The following is a 17,332-nucleotide window of genomic DNA, read 5'->3' as shown; positions in this document are numbered from 1 at the left end:
GCAGCTTCTTCTTGCTGGGCGGCAGCGGCCTCCGCCCCAGACACGGCTTCGCCATCGTTTCGGGCCCAAATGGGGACACCAACGGCTCCCGCAACTTCACCGAATTCACCTTCGGCGTCTCGGTGTAACTATACTGATACAAAAATGGTCAGGGGAGAATCGAATCGTTTTCCGAGGCGAAGCTCATCTTCTATCTCTTTCTGGGACCTCTCGCGCCCGATGAATTTATGTGCTTTGGCGTTGTTCCACCAGTAGAAGCAGATTTTCGGCCGGTGAGGCTGGGGGCGGACTGGCGGCGGCGCAAGAAATTAATTCTTGCCGATGAAATCAAGTTTCGATTAGCACTGAAAACATGTTCTGTTCTTCTCTATTGATATGTTCTTTAGTTGGGGCTATAAGTATTTTGAAATATTTAAATTGGGGTTATAAAAGTTTTAAGATTATATACGTATTCTTCTTTGAGATTAGTTTATAAAAATTTATTAATTTATCAAAAAAATTGAAGGGGTTATAAGGATATAATTGTAAAAGGAATGAAAGTTGGTGCTTAGTCATGCACATCATTATCTTTTCACTTTTGCTATGCTTTTGCTATATTTTTAGCATGAAAGTGTGCAGAGAACAATTGGTGAAAGAGTGTGTGAGAAAGAGTTAGAGAGAGATAGGTGATTTGCAATTCTCTAGATTGAGATAAGGATTCGAAACTCGTTGCCATCCAACGTTGAATCTTGCCGTGGGAACAATTCGGAAGATCAACTCTGGAGTCGATCACTTCTCGTTTCGCAGGTATACTTCTTTTACTACCTTGTAGGATTATGGTTTTTGTATGTACTTGTTAGATATCCGAAATGTGTCGTGGGCACACGAACCGTATATCAAAATATGGTTCCATCAATTGGTATCAGAGCCAAGGTCCGGACATTTCGGCTCTATCGGACTAATGAGTAGTAAAACCATTAGATCTTGGTAGAACTTTTCTATATCAATATGCAGGTTTTGTATATTGTTCGTCGTCTTATCGTGGATCATTTATTTGATTTGTCGATCTTGGCCTGTAATCTTAAAATCACGACAAGCTATGCGTGATTAGATTAGGATTTCCATTTGTATTTTTTTTCTTTGTTGGTTTATCTATTGGAGAACAATAGAAATCAAGAACAGAGGGTGATAGAATGCAAAATGGAGAAGCACAGAAATTCCGGGCTCCCGCTGGTCGCCCGGTGCCGAAATTCAGCCGGCGCCGCCGTGCCTCTCGCAGGAAATCAAGTTCTGGCAGTCTCCGAAGAACAGCTATAACTTCCTCTACAGAAGTCCGATTGAGGTGAAACAGGTGGCCACGGAAAGCTATTTCAAAGACGAAGAAGTTGTATTTCTGCATAAAATACGATTGGAGGTCGTTTGAGGTGTCAAACGGAGCGTTGAAGTTGGCTGACCTGTTCAGCGACAGTTTGACGAATTGGGCCTATCTTTTGGACTTCTATGATTTAATTCCATTGGGCTCTCTTTTGGGCCTCTTAAATTAAATATATTGGACCTATTTAATTAAATTAAGTTGGGCCTATTTAATTAAATTAATTTGAGCTTAATAATTTGGGCTCTTTTATTTAATTAATTTGAGCCTCTTTGATTTAATTAATCTGGGATCTTTTATTTAATTTGGGCTACTTAATGGATGGAGTGTTTCGCGGACGACGAGACTTGCCAAAAGACGAAGAAATCTATTATGTAATAGATTAGAATTTAATTTCCCTTATTTTATTCATTTGTAATAAAATAGGCAGGGAAGAACAGGTTCCAGGTTTCCACGATAAGACGACAATTTTTTTTATGTCGTGGAATTTAATCACCGTTAAGGTGTTTTAATAGCATGATATTTTTTATGTGATTTTAAATGCGCATAGTATATCATGCTAGGTGTTATCACGTTTTCTCTAAGCATGTTTTAGAATTTCAAGCGAGCATGTTTTATTACATGTGTTATAGAAATGCATGCTTAGGTTTTCCGTGTCAACGTGATTTAACCTGTAAACCTTTTGAAGTAAAAGACTAAGTGGATAATTCAATTTTTTAAATAAAATTGATATAGACCTCCACAGTTGGTTTAAGACAAAGTAAATTGATAATTGGTGTAAACGTCCACACGAACGTGGCTTGCACTCGTTATTAATTTGCAGTTTTTGTCGGTTAAACTTCTAAATTAAAAAAATATTTTAATCTTGTGAATAAGTGGGAGTTTTTGCATGTAAACGTTCACACTATCGTGACTTGCATGTATTAATTTCTGCGAATTATTCTAGAAATGATTAAAATTAATTATTTTAACCTTGAGAATAGTGGGAGCTTCTCGTGTAAACGTCCACACGAACGTGGCTTGCATGGGTTAGTTTTCATGGATTATTCTAGAAGGGGTTAAAATAAAAGATAGTCATAAAGTTGACTAAATTGTGGTCATTGCTTAGACGTTAATTTCAAGTACAACTCCCCAACGGAGTCCCTTCTTGAAATTGCGTGGTCTAGACAAGGTCCGTTTATTGGTCCCATTTTTTCATAAGGATAAGTTGAAAATGGAATGAGACCAAAGACTGGGTGTCTGGTCAAACGAAGAGCGCGTAAACGTCCACATGAACGTGGCTTGCGTGTAATTCGATTGGGCTAACGGAGGTTTCAATAATATTGTTTTATCAAAAGGTTACAATATTATTGCTACGAATCTTTATGCAATAACGTGTTTTCTTATTTGCATTTGTTTGTTTAATATTTCAGATATGACTATTACCCCGCTTTTGAATGTTTTATCTGCTAAGCCGCTTACTGGTCCGAATTTTTCGCAATGGAAGCGCAATCTGGGATTTGTCCTAGACACGGAGGAGTATAAGTTTGTGCTTACTACTCCCGCTCTCGCGAACCTTACTACTCGGTCTTCCGAAGAGCAAAGGGAGGCCCATAAGCGGTGGCATAGGGCGAATAATATGACGAAAGCTTATATTATGACCACTATGTCTTCTGCGTTGCAGCTGCAACATCAGTCGTTGGAGACTGCGGCTGCAATTATAAGGAACCTCGAGGAGCTCTTTGGGGAATCAGACTGATCAGTCTGTTTTGAACTCATGAGGAAACTCATGTCTTCAAAGATGACGGAAGGTTCGTCTGTGCGCGAGCACGTGCTTGGAATGATTAATCATTTCAATGAGCTGGACGTGCTCGGTGGAGGAATCGAGGATGCCATTAAGGTAGACATGGTTCTCCACACTCTGCCCAAATCCTACGAAAACTTCCGACTCAATGCCATAATGGGCAAGAAAAAGTTCACTCTAAATGAACTGCTTAATGAGTTGGTAGCGGCCGAGGGGGTCATGGGAAAGAGTCCACAGGCTTTGGCCACTGCCACAGGACCCAGTTTTCCACCGAAAGGTAGGAAGAAGAAAGGGCCCCATGGCAAGAAAGGCCAAGAAAAAGGTGGGAGCAAGAAGAAGCCAGGCCCTACCGGAGGCATTAAAAAGCCAAAAGGGAAAGGCAAGTGCTTCAAGTGTTAGAAAACTGGACATTGGAAATCCGACTGTCCCATGATGAAGAAAGCTCAAGGTATTTCTACTGCTCTTGTAACGGAAACATACTCAGTTTCGAGATCTTCCCATCAATGGGTTGTTGACTCGGGTGCAACTGACCATGTTTGTTACACCTTGCAGGGGTTCCTGCGGACAAGGGAGCTTAGTGGAGGCGAGCTGTCACTCTCCATGGGAAATGAAGCAAGCTTACCCGTTGTTTCAATTGGAGATGTGAATTTATTAATTGATAAACATGTTTTGTTTTTAAGAGATGTACTCTATGTTCCGGGTTTTCGGAAAAACTTGATTTCTACCATTCAATTACGAAAGTATGGATATTCTGTTCTTTTAGAAGACAGTGCAGTATTCATTAAAGATGGTCAAGTTTTATTTAGAAGTGCGGCTGATTCTCTTTATACTTTTACATGTCCATTTGATTATTCTTCATCTGCTTTTATTTTGACTACAAACCAAAAGAAGAGAAAAGCTTCTTCTCTAGAGAACCAAACTCTTCTTTGGCACCTACGATTGGGTCACATCAATCTAAGGAGGATCTAAAGACTGGTTTCCGATGGTATCTTGGAGTCTCTTCAAGTAGAACCAATCCCAGTCTGCGAATCCTGTCTAGAAGGAAAGATGACGACTCGGCCTTTCAAGGCCAAGGGGTATAGGGCCAAAGAAGTGTTGGAACTGGTTCATTCTGACTTGTGCGGACCTATGTCCACTCAAGCTCGTGGAGGGTACGAGTATTTTGTCACTTTCATTGACGATTACTCAAGGTACGGGTACATTTACTTGTTGCGCTACAAGTCTGAATGCTTTGATAAGTTTCAAATATTCAAGGCGGAAGTAGAAAAGCGACAAGGTAAAAGTATCAAGTCATTGCGATCTGACCGCGGTGGCGAATACCTTAGTAACGAGTTTAGAGCATACTTGTTAGAATCTGGGATTACATCTCAGTTGACTACACCGGGTACACCCCAACAGAATGGTGTGGCAGAGAGAAGAAATAGAACTCTTCTTGAGATGGTTAGATCGATGATGAGTTTTGCTACTTTACCCATTTCGTTTTGGGGATATGCCTTAGAAACAGCTGATTACATTCTAAACTTAGTGCCTTCTAAGTCGGTTGCTAAGACCCCGTCCGAGCTGTGGTCAGGGCGCAAGCCTTCTCTTAACCACATCCGGGTTTGGGGCAGTCCAGCACACGTGCTGAACAAGGATGCTGATAAGTTGAGCTCTAGAACTGAAGTAAAGTTGTTTATAGGATATCCTAGAGGAACGAAAGGGGGTTATTTTTATTGTCCTAAAGATCAAAAAGTCGTTATTAGCACTAACGCAAGATTCTTGGAAGAGGACTACATAAATAACCATAAAAGTAAGAGTAAAATTATATTCGGAGAGGTCAAAGAAATTGGCACGACAAGTCAGCCAATTCAGCCAATTGTGCAAGATGTAGTACCGCAGGTCTCATCAGAAAATGCACAGAATGTCGATACCGAATCTGAAATAGTGCCACGTCGAAGTGAGAGGGAATCAAAGGGCAAACTGCCCAGTCGATATGCATTTGTCAATAAATCTAAAGATTCAATTGACGATGGGCTTATCGAAGAAGATCCCTGGACTTACTCCGAAGCACTAGCAGATCCGGATGCTCTTGAGTGGGAGGCATGTATGGTTTCAGAATTTGAATCCATAACTGCCATGGATGTATACGAGAAATGTTTGCTACTTGAGGGTCGAAAGGCCATTGGTAGCAAATGGGTATACAAACGCAAGAGAGGACCGGATGGGAAGGTTACGGCCTTCAAAGCGAGACTGGTGGCGAAAGGTTATACTCAACGACCTGGTATCGATTTTGAGGAAACTTTTTCGCCAGTAGCCATGCTTAAGTCTATCCGATTTCTCTTGTCCATGGCAGCCCATATGAACCTTGAGGTATGGCAAATGGATGTCAAGACCGCATTCTTGAATGGGTATCTTGAAGAAGATAGAGATATCTATATGCTACAACCAGAAGGGTTCATCAAGAAAGGTGAAGAGCATCTAGTTTGGAAGCTTAAGAAGTCTATTTATGGACTTAAGCAAGCTTCACGATCTTGGAATAAACGTTTTGATGACGTGGTCAAAACTTATGGTTTTGAGCAGTGTGTCAACGATAGCTGCGTTTATAGGGTCTGTATCGATGGGAGTTTGGTTTTCCTTATACTCTATGTGGATGGCATACTTCTCATTAGTGATAATGTGAATGTATAGTCTGGCATTAAGGATTGGTTATCCCAACAGTTTGAAATGAAGGATCTGGGAGAGGCAGCATATATTCTCGGAATAAAGATTGGTCGTGACCGATCTAAGAGAATGTTGAGTTTGTCTCAAGCATCCTACATTGACACTGTTTCGGCACGGTTCAGCATGCAGAATGCTAAGAAAGGTTTTCTACCTTTCAGACATGGTGTTCCGCTATCTAAAGCTTTGTGTCCCACAACACCTGAGCAAATAGCGAGCATGAAGACAGTTCCTTATGCTTCGGCTGTAGGAAGTCTCATGTATGCGATGCAGTGTACCAGGCCTGATATCTGTTTTGCCGTTGGCATTGTGGCTAGATATCAAGCGAATCCAGGTCAAGCTCATTGGACTGCTGTAAAGCACATACTCAAGTATCTTAAACGGACTAAGGAGTATGCGCTAGTTTACCAGTCTCATGATCTGACACCAGTAGGGTATGTAGACGCCGATTATCAAGGTGATAAGGACAAGAGGCGGTCTACTACTGGCTATGTGTTTATGTTTAGAGGTGGAGCCATTGTGTGGAGAAGTGTAAAGCAGAAATGCAATTCACTATCCACCATGGAAGCCGAGTATGTAGCTGCTTGTGAAGCTGCTAAAGAGGCTGTATGGCTCAGGAACTTTCTAGCTGAGATTGATGTGATTCCTAGCTTGCCTAAATGTATTACAATTTATTGTGATAATGAGGCTGCTATTATGAATACCAAGGATTCAAGATGTCATCAATCCATGAAACACATTGATGGCAAGTATCATTACATTCGGTCAGTGGTCAAGCATGGTGATGTTGCATTACTACATATTGCGGGAGTTGATAATCTTGCTGATCCTTTCACGAAGAGTCTTCCTGGTGCGGTGTTCAACAAGCATGTTGAAGACCTTGGAGTTCGTGACCTCCCGATACTAAACTAAACTTTAGTATAAGTGGGAGAATTTGTAATAGAGATTTACAAGTGAGTGGATAGCTAGGATATTATCAGTTTATTAGTCACGTTGTATACTAAAAGTTTGCTTTAGTATAAGTGGGAGAATTGAAGGGTTATATACTTAAAGCAACACTTTTATGCTTGTATATATTGATACCTTATTCACTACTATTTTCCTATCTGAATTATTGTTATTGCATAATCCTATTATAGTCCAATTTATCTCATACTATAGATTATATGGTGTGTTGTAGATCACAGAAGATCATATAATTGGAAAAAGTTGAGATATAAATTGAGTTCACAATCGAGGCAACTATGGACGAGTTGCTGGTTTAGATTGTAGCATAAATGGATAAATAGTTTGTCTTGGCTATTTATTTATGCTAGTACCTTCGTGTATTGAACAGGATCACAGTGAGATGAATTCTTATATTCTGACTAATTAAGAATCAAGATCTCGGTGACTTAAATAATTTAACCTTAATTGAATTAATCGGTGTAAATAATTAATTGATTATTACTTTGATTTATCATGGGTGAGAACTCTGTTGAAGTTCAAGATACTCGATACTTTGAGTGATAACAATTATTATTTGATATGCGATTATATTGCAATAAGGATCCGTGTCCTGCTGATAACAGGATGATAATATCCTCTTGAGGAACTTAATAAGTTTATCGTATTAAACCCTGCAGGTGGAATTAGTTCCGATACGATAATAAGTTTAAGTGGTAGCACTCGAGATGTCGTTTATAATTAAACGACTAATTAATTAATTAATTGACCGTCAGAGGAATTAATTAATTAATGGATATTCGATATCTTAAACACGGAGATTAATTAAGTCTAATACTAGCCCCGACTCACCTAAAGAATAAAGAGGTAATTCAGTATTAATTTTCTAGTGGAATAAATTAATACTAGTGTCTCGATTTATATTCTGGGCTGAATAAGAAAATCGAGCACTGGGAGGCCAAACTTTATTCGAGCTAGTAGATCCCCGGTTGGCCCAAATATAGGCTTAAATCTCAAGAGAACAATGTACCAATTCTCTAAAGGATCTTTCTCTTAATTATAATGATGGGCATTATTATTTATTCTAAATAATAATTAAATGACCATGATTGTCCAACTTTCACTTTTGCTATTATTTAAACTATCACTAGCCGAAAGTGATGGTAAAGGAATGAAAGTTGGTGCTTAGTCATGCACATAATTATCTTTTCACTTTTGCTATGCTTTTGCTATATTTTTAGCATGAAAGTGTGCAGAGAACAATTGGTGAAAGAGTGTGTGAGAAAGAGTTAGAGAGAGATAGGTGATTTGCAATTCTCTAGATTGAGATAAGGATTCGAAGATCGTTGCCATCCAACGTTGAATCTTGCCGTGGGAACAATTCGGAAGATCAACTCTGGAGTCGATCACTTCTCGTTTTCGCAGGTATACTTCTTTTACTACCTTGTAGGATTATGGTTTTTGTATGTACTTGTTAGATATCCGAAATGTGTCGTGGGCACACGAACCGTATATCAAAATATGGTTCCTATAAGAAAGGTGGTTGGAAGTTGGGTTATACAGTTTTCAACATATATAGCTATAGTTTGAAACGTGAGGTTTATAATAAATAGTCACAAAATTTGTAGGAACTCTCTCTCACTATACATATATAAAAGTGATACTAGTATTTGTGTGCATGGGCGTTGACTTAGTTGGACGTCACTAGCTATTGTATGAGATCAAGGATTTTAGATTAAAATTAGTCGTCATATATGTTTCTAAAATATTTGTTTATCCTAAACAAAAAAGGTTTATTTTGTTTTAAATAGTGTCGGTTGTTGTGAATTAAAGTGACGAGTTTTATGAGTCATGATATGCACATGGCGAAGGAGAGTGTTCTCATAAATAATTACTGCTTAATCTTATTTTGTGTATACGATGACGAATGTGATCCTCTAATTCACAATTTCACTATGTCTCATTGTTAGATTGACTATTTATTACTCTATCCGTCTACCAATTAAAGGCCTATATGAAAAAACACAGGTTTTAAGAAAAAAATGTATTTTTATTAGTTGAGTGGATAAATGGTCCCACTTTTTAAGAAAAAATGTATTTTTATTAGTTGAGTGGAGAAAGGATCCCATTTTTTTGTAAAAAATCTTTGACTTTTTTGATTAAATAATGAATAAAAACTTACCAAAAATAGGTAGGCCTTGTTTTTGTGGACGGACCAAAAAGGCAAGTAGGCCTTGAATTGGTGGACGGAGGGAGTATATAATTAATATACTTCCTCCCTCTAATTCACAATTTCACTATGTCTCATTGTTAGATTGACTATTTATTATATAAATATACTTCCTCCGTCCACCAATTTATGTCCTACTTTTCTTCGTCCATCAATTCATGTCCTACTCATTTTTAGTAACTATTTATACATTTTTAATTGATGGGACCCAATAAACAATACTCCCTCCGTCCACGAAATGAGTACCCATTTGTGGACGGCACGAGTTTTAAGAAATGTATGGAGTGTAGTGTGAATAGTTTAAGGGTCCCACTTTTTGAGTGTATTAATTAAAGAGATGTGTGGGGTACACTTGCCAAAAAGGGAAATGGGTACTCATTTCGTGGACGGACAAAAAAGGAAATATGGGTACTCATTTCGTGGACGGAGGGAGTATATTTTTTCTCCACTCAACTAATTAATATACTTAGTGAGTCCTTTTCTCCACTCAATTAATAAACAATACATTTTTTTCTTAAAATTCGTGTTTTCTCCCGTTGGCCAATGAATTAGTGGACATTGGGAGTATATTATTATATAATTAACTTTAATTAATATTGATCACTAAAATTTGAAACTTGGGATATGATATTCACCGTTACTCCAAAATAAGTATTGTCCTCTGTTGTCAAAAAACGTATATTAAGCATGAAAAAAAAAATACATGTTTTATTCCTTTTCAGGGTGCTTTTTCTTTAATTGTAAATTTATCATTGAAAAAAAAGAGATAAGAAATATCGATTTCTTTTATCACACCACTTCTTTTAACTCATGGCTTCTCTAGCCAAGGAAAAAAATATTATCATGAATTATAATAGAAAAATAAGGGCATGAAAATTACTCATACAAATGAGAAAAAAAAAGTTAAAAAAATTTGGAAAATATATATTATAACTAAAATTCTTTTAGTAAAATGCTCAGCTAATTCTTTTGCAAAACAACACAAATAAACAATCATCTTGGGACAATGCATTATCAAAATCTAAGCTCAACTGTTGAAATATGTGATTGAAAGTAAAACTAGTTGTAAAGCCCACGAATTAAGCTGGCCTAATATCACAACAAAATTGTCCAATTTATAGTTAATGCTATTATTGTTCAATTAAGTGTGATATCATCATCAAAATTGTCCAATTTATAGTTAATGCTATAATGTGTCATCACAGTACAATACACACACATAAGTCATCGTGGTGCATGTATTGATTAACGATAGGAACTAATGCATAAGATTTAATGTCCCGGATTTGAGTCATTCGTCGCGCGTGTCTTTAATTTTTATTTATTTATTTATTATGTATTTTATATAAAAAATAGGTGTAATCTAATTAAGCTGTAATACAATTCATTTAGTTATATTTATAATAATAAATAAATTATTCACATGTACTGTTTAAAATTAAAATTCCAAATATAACTGCCCAAAACCCCTTCTGTTACTTCTCTCTCTCTCTCTATCTCTAAAAAAAGACCTTTCTTACATTATCAACTTTTGGTGAGTCTGTCAAAAAAAAAAAAAAAAACTTTTGGTGAGGTACCCTTTGAATTGTCCCAGTTTCTTAATCCATATCGCAAGCCTACCTATGATAAATATTGAAAAACCCAAAAATATAATTAATTTTCAGTAAACATACAATTAAAATCTCAAGTATTTTTAAGAATAAAAAATATAATTTGGGGAAAAATGAAGTAGAAACAACTTATAATCTTCGAACACATTGGCATTGAAATATCAACAGAATTTCAGAATGTATGAGACTCGATAGATCATAAACTATTCAAAAATACTCTTTAGTATTCAATTTGTTTATTTGGAGGCAATATTCTAAACCCCAATCACACATATACCATTAATATACTGAATATAAATATTTAACTTTAAATTATAAAATTAAAATTCACATGAATCCGTACAACATATATAACAGATTAAGAAACTCACTGAAATAATTATGAGAAAGGAGAAAAAAGAACCAAAAGAAATGCAAAAAGAGAGGAAGAAACAAGATGACAACAATACGACACTCGTATTCCTCCAAGCGCCCAGAAATTTCCTTCAAAATTCCTAATTTGCTTAATTATAAAATTCAATCAAACCACGAAAAAGAAAAAACGGGAAAAAGTGAAGAAGAATTTAAACAGTGTTAAACTCAAACATAAGATTTGGTTGGCTGACGAAATTGAAATGTAGTTTGACTTTGATAATCCAAAAATATTGCTGCATTAAAGCTGACACAATAATAGCACACAAATTCAACTTAACAAATACAGGATTCAAGTTATGAAAAAAATTTAGTTTATTGCCACATTATATTAAAGATTAAAGATTTCCCTTTTTTTTTCGGAGGGTGATGATTTAGCGGTGGATAGAGATAGTCTATCACTCATAAGATCAAATTGATAAAGATTCTTGAAACACACGATTTTTCTTTTTATTTTCCCCCTTTTCCTATTCTTTTATGGTTTGATTTTTATTGGAATTAAAAAGGCAGTGGCATTAGGGTTTTCTTTTTTCCCCCCCTTACCTCTTTCTGCGATAGGAGAGATTTGTTGTGTTGTGTTGTGAAAGCGGCGATCTTTGTTGATTTCTCCATCTGGGTTGTTGAAGTTGCTCAATTTCTCCATCTGGGCCGGTGAGTTTGCTTCTTTTCTCATATGCGTTTTCTCAATCTTGATTTTTTTTTCTTCTTTTTCTGCAGATTTAAGTCCAAGTATTTTGTGTATGATTTTTCTAAGTTGTGATTGCTGGTGCTGCAGAAAGTTCTTTGCTTATGTTTGATTTTGGTTCAGTTGAATTTAAGCAGATCAGGGCTCGATTTATCTTTTCTGAGTTTTTATGTTTTTTCTCCTTTTCTAAAGGAAATAAGTTGTGAAATTTGGTGCTGGAATTGAAGTGAAGTCTCATTCATCATGCTGCTTGAATGTGGTTTTGAAGTGGGGAAGTGGATTTTGTGAGAAATCTTCTGTCATTATAAGTGAATTTTGTAAGGCAAAGTGATTTGGATATGTTCCACACCCAAGGAGCTCTGAAACACACTTGCAATCTCCTCGCCGTCGTGTGCTCGGAGCCAGCAGAGAGTAAGCGGCATAATGATGCTTTGGAGGAGGAGAAGAGGAGGTTCCCCTTCCCGGAAATTGCATCTTCGGGGCGTTTAGAGGTGCAAGACGATGCTTGTTAGCTTGTCCATCTCGATGATGTTGATTTCCCTGTTCATGTTTGCTGAAAATTTACATATTGCATTATTAGGTCCAAACGTTGAAGAATCCATCACCGGATGAATTCCGCAAAGCTCTTGATTCGTGGCAGCCGAATCTTGTGTACTTGCAAGGGAAACAGTTGGAGAATGAGGAGGTCGGGTCAATCTCTTGGGGAGGGGTGGAGCTATCCTCTCCTGAAGCTGTTTCTGGTCTTTTTAGCTCGACAATGCCGACTACTGTATGTTGTTGCAGTTTTTGTTTCTTGTGTTAATAAAATTCCCTTTAGTTATGCAGTTTTTAAGTTATTGAAATGCTTTTATTGATCAATTTTAGGTTATATTTCGTTAGCCTACTAGTGTCTTTTCCTAGGAATTTAAGATATATATATTGATTGATTGTGTTAAATAGGTTTTATGTCTTTGTTCAATGTAACCGAAGCTACTGAATTTCAAGTTGGAATACCTCTGGTGCCATATATTCAAAAAGACTAGTATTCCATAAAGACTCTAGTAAGTGTTTCCTACAGGTCGACTTCAAATGTGAATTTAGGATTTTGAAAAACCATGTATTGATAAAGAGGCAGAGAGGCTAGTGGAAGTGCTATAAACTGAACGCAAATTTACACCAACATGAATTCGATTTATTTTCCTCAGAATATAAACAAGGCTAATGACATCGAGTAGCTTGTAGTTCATATGAAGTTAAAGAGGAACTTGCGTTGCATCCTTCATCAACTTAAGAAAAGAGTTCCACTGATTAAATGTCAGTTTCTCCTTTGTAATGCATCATTAGTAGGGAAACAACTCTGTAATTTCTTGTTTGTGGCTTTGATTCTTATTTTCTGTCGTTACCGCTTTGCATAGTCAGTTTTAACTGTAATATCTCTAAATTCCTCGTGTTAAGTCTGATTGGAATTAAACACTTATTGAAGGTTTATTTGGAGGTTCCAAATGGTGAAAAGTTGGCCAAGTCTCTTCATTCTAAGGTAAGCAATGAGGTGTAGATTTGATTGTCGAAAAATATGTGAATAGTTCATATATGATTTTCCTTTCTGCTCACCGTTTTAGTCTGTGCAGGGTGTTTCTTATGTAATATATTGGAAGAACTCGTTTTCATGCTATGCGGCTAGCCATTTTCGCAATGCGTTACTCTCTGTAATACAAAGGTAAATTTATTTTTTACAAATAATTCACCATTTCATGACATGATTAAGTGTTCCACACCACCCTCTTAACATAACAGGCCATATACAACGTATTCATGTACATTAGGTTTCTTGTGCATACGAGAAAACAACTCAAACACGAGCATTTTGGTTATTAAACTGAATGCACTTTTACTGCTTTGTCGTCCCAACTTCATTTTTAACAGAAGATGGTTCACGCTTTTCGATATAAATTGCTAAAATTTTGACCCGGGGCTATTCATTTTATCTACGGTAGCTCATCGTGCCATACTTGGGATGCATTTCAACTAGCCGATGCCTCCTTTCGGCTTTACTGTCTCCGAAATAATTGTGTCCTCCCTGATGGTGAGAAAGTTGATGATGAGTTGGGTCCAAATCTTTTCGGGGAGCCTCCTAGGATAACCATTGACATTCCCGAGATTGAGGATGCCGGGGAAGATGAAGAAAGCACTTCCGGGTCCCTTCCTGCAATAAAGATATACGACGATGACGTCAACATGAGGTTTCTCATCTGCGGAATGGCTAGTTCCTTGGTAATAACATAAACTAAACTTTGAAATGTTATCATTTAATGCGTCGTTTGAAAAGAAAACTTGGACCCAATGGATTATTATTTTTTCAGGATGCTCGCTTGTTGAGTCCTTTGGAGGATGGTTTAAACGCCCTCCTCAGTATCGAAGTAAGCTCACTTAAAACAATGAAAAAATGGATTTTCCATGATTGCTAATTTTTTTTCTTTAAATGACAATCTGTTCGAGTACTCATTTGGTATTTTCTTTTTGTTGTTTGGTGCTAATTCAGATGCGAGGGAGCAAACTCCACAATCGGGTTAGGTGGGTTTCGCTTACTATTCATATGTTGTTGATGTTCCTTATTACTCGTTTCATCACATGTGCCTGCTTTAATTGAGTCTCGTATGCTTTTCTAAATGAAAATTTTGATCCATAATTTTGAATCGGTGTGCGAGTTCTGAAAGACCCTTATCTTATCTCAGCGCTCTTCCTCCACCCCTCCAAGCCGGCACATTTTCTCGGGGTGTCGTTACCATGCGATGTGATTTGTCGACCAGTAGTTCGGCTCACATTTCTCTTTTAGTATCGGGGAGTGCTCAGACATGTTTCGATGATCAGGTGATGCCTTCAAACTTTTACTGATATCGCAGTCGTTAACTTCACAGTTTTTCCTTATTTATGTATTTTGGCTGAACTCGGACGATACTCGACCTATTGTTATAGCTGTTGGAAAATCATATAAAGAGCGAAATCATCGACAAGAGTGAGCTCATCCACGCACTGCCAAATACCGATGAAAACAAACCGCCCACATCCGAACCTCGAAGGTCGGTCTCGGTAGCGTGCGGAGCAGCCGTATTTGAAGTCTGTATGAGGGTCCCAACGTGGGCCTCACAGGTTAGTTGTTATTCTTGTTCCCCGTTTTTTATATATATATCACCCCAAATTTGTTAAGTATGCCAAAGAACAATTTGATTTCGCTAATCTTAATTTCGATTTCAGGTTTTGAGGCAACTGGCACCCGATGTTTCATACCGTAACTTAGTGGCCCTTGGAATCGCCAGCATCCAGGGATTAGCGGTAGCTTCGTTTGAGAGAGAAGATGCTGAGCGGCTCCTATTTTTCTTTTCGAGGCAGGGGAAGAACGGTTTCTCGAATAATATAAAAATTAGCAGCCCTCCATCCTGGTTAAGGCCGCCTCCTCCTAGTCGAAAGCGGCCCTCTATTTGCCAGGAAATAAGCACCAGCGCTGTAAACGGCCGGATCTTTGTCAAGAAAGAAGATAACGGGGACAAGGAACTTGTGTTATCGAATGGCATCAGCTTGCCGAGTATGACCCATAGACGAAGGATTAAGATAGCTGCCTTGAGGCCCATCCCTCACGTTCGTCACCAAAAGATGCTTCCATTTTCTCGAATTTCGGATGCGGATGTGCACGATGGAGGGGGCCAGGTGAAGGCTAACCTGCCCGCTCCTCCGGCAAAACATAACGCTGGAACGACTCCGGCATCCCATCGGAAATCAACTTCCAGTTCGTATCAAGCGAAGCAGGTCATATCGTTAAACCCTCTTCCTCTAAAAAAGCATGGTTGCGGGAGAAGCCCGTTGCACGTGTGCTCTGAGGTAAATTTCAACTTACAAGCCATTTGTTTATGTTTTACAATTACAACATCATTTCACTTTGAAAGTGAAAAATTTATATGGATGTGAAAACGGAACAATTGTCTCGTAGTTCTCATCTTTCTGCTTCTTGTTTTGCGAAGGAGGAGTTTCTCAAGGATGTGATGCAATTCCTCATTCTCCGTGGGCATAATCGTCTTATCCCTCAAGGGGGCCTCGCTGAGTTCCCAGATGCCATACTAAATGCGAAGCGTCTTGACCTATTCAACCTCTACCGGGAGGTAAGACTCCTTCTAGTAATGCTTTCTTGAAGGATCGGAATAAATTACAATTAGTAGCATAATTTGATGACGTTGCTGGATCGTGATCAGGTCGTCACACGAGGGGGTTTCCATGTTGGAAACGGCATTAACTGGAAAGGACAGGTTTTCTCAAAGATGCGCAATCACACGGTGACCAATAGAATGACCGTATGCCCTAAAACTTGATCTCTCGATTTTGATACTTTCTACACAGTCCCCCCGAGTTTAATCCTGAAACTTTCGTATGTTTCTTGAACCAGGGTGTCGGAAATACGCTCAAAAGGCACTACGAAACTTACCTTTTAGAATATGAATTGGCTCATGACGATGTTGATGGAGAGTGCTGCCTATTATGCCACAGGTTCTTCGATTTCTCTTTTCTCGATTTTATGCCCTGCACATTTATAGCTACTAAGGATTTTTTTAGCCCTCAAATCGAGCTTTAGATATTCACCACTTGCCACTATTCCCCCTGATTTCAAGTTTCTTGAATGTTATTTTTTTGATGCACACACCTCACACACGAGCCTACTACGGTCGTGTAGCCCTCGAGTCGATCACTAATGCTTGATGCTTTGAAAAACATTCACCGGTTGTAACTATTACCTGGTTTCTCTTTTCTTGAATGTTTTATTCAAACTGTCGAACAAATAATTTTAAAGATTGCGTGACGTTGGATTTGAAACCGAGGGCTTTGGCCTCAGGCATTAACCACTTGTAGTTTCTTGAATGTTGATGTTCTACTCAATAACGACTTATGTTTAGCCCTCGAGTCGATCGCTAATGCTCGACGTTTTTAAACATTTACCAGTACGCGCCCGGGGATTGGGTCAACTGCGGTTTGTGTGGGGAGTGGGCCCACTTCGGCTGCGACCGACGGCCTGGTTTGGGCGCCTTCAAAGTAAACATCTCAAATCCTCAATGCCTCTACAATTTTTTTAATTATTTGCTTGTTTCAAAAACCACAAATTCTTGATTTTTGTTCTTTTTTTCAGGACTATGCCAAGACAGATGGGCTGGAATACATATGCCCACAATGCAGCGTTTCAAATTACAAGAAAAAGATGAACAAATCAGGCAATGGATATTCTTGAAGTCTTTCATAATTCTTTTATGACCCCATATATTTCGGGTTATTGCGAATTGGACTCTATTTTCTGTGGAGGAAAGGTGTTTTTTTCTCTCTCATTTTACTACAGGAAAGGGAGGGGTGAAAGTATTGAGTTTGCGGAGAGATCGCTGCGGGGAGGGGGTAAAAGATGAAATATTTGATACTTTTGGGGAGGAAAATGTAATTTGGGAAGGAATTGTAGGTGGTAGGAAATGCTCCCAAAAGAGGAATTTGTGGGGGCTAATTGGATATAATAGCCAAATTAGTTGTTTTATGTGTAATTATATGGTTGCTAAGCCAAGACATTTTGTAGCTCTTGTAGTTTTATGGAAAATGTTTATTTACCCATCTTGTGCAA

At 38.1% G+C, this 17,332-nt stretch overlaps 1 protein-coding gene across 1 annotated transcript; it reads left to right on the top strand.

Annotated features, from left to right (window-relative positions):
• Window positions 1-11,299: 11,299 nt before the first annotated feature.
• LOC131014088 (AT-rich interactive domain-containing protein 4-like) lies at window positions 11,300-17,332 on the top strand. The gene is made up of 16 exons (XM_057942014.1): window positions 11,300-11,678; window positions 11,905-12,203; window positions 12,293-12,481; window positions 13,175-13,228; window positions 13,320-13,408; window positions 13,686-13,962; window positions 14,052-14,108; window positions 14,231-14,262; window positions 14,424-14,559; window positions 14,665-14,838; window positions 14,944-15,564; window positions 15,705-15,842; window positions 15,933-16,031; window positions 16,124-16,220; window positions 16,670-16,764; window positions 16,859-17,332. The coding sequence occupies exons 2-16, from the start codon at window positions 12,051-12,053 to the stop codon at window positions 16,955-16,957; spliced, it is 2,310 nt and encodes a 769-aa protein (XP_057797997.1). The 5' UTR covers window positions 11,300-11,678; window positions 11,905-12,050; the 3' UTR covers window positions 16,958-17,332.

Source organism: Salvia miltiorrhiza, chromosome 3 (assembly GCF_028751815.1).
Source record: "Salvia miltiorrhiza cultivar Shanhuang (shh) chromosome 3, IMPLAD_Smil_shh, whole genome shotgun sequence".
Lineage (NCBI taxonomy): Eukaryota > Viridiplantae > Streptophyta > Magnoliopsida > Lamiales > Lamiaceae > Salvia > Salvia miltiorrhiza.
Note: the sequence above shows the minus strand (reverse complement) of the source record. Positions and strands in the feature narration are given on the sequence as shown.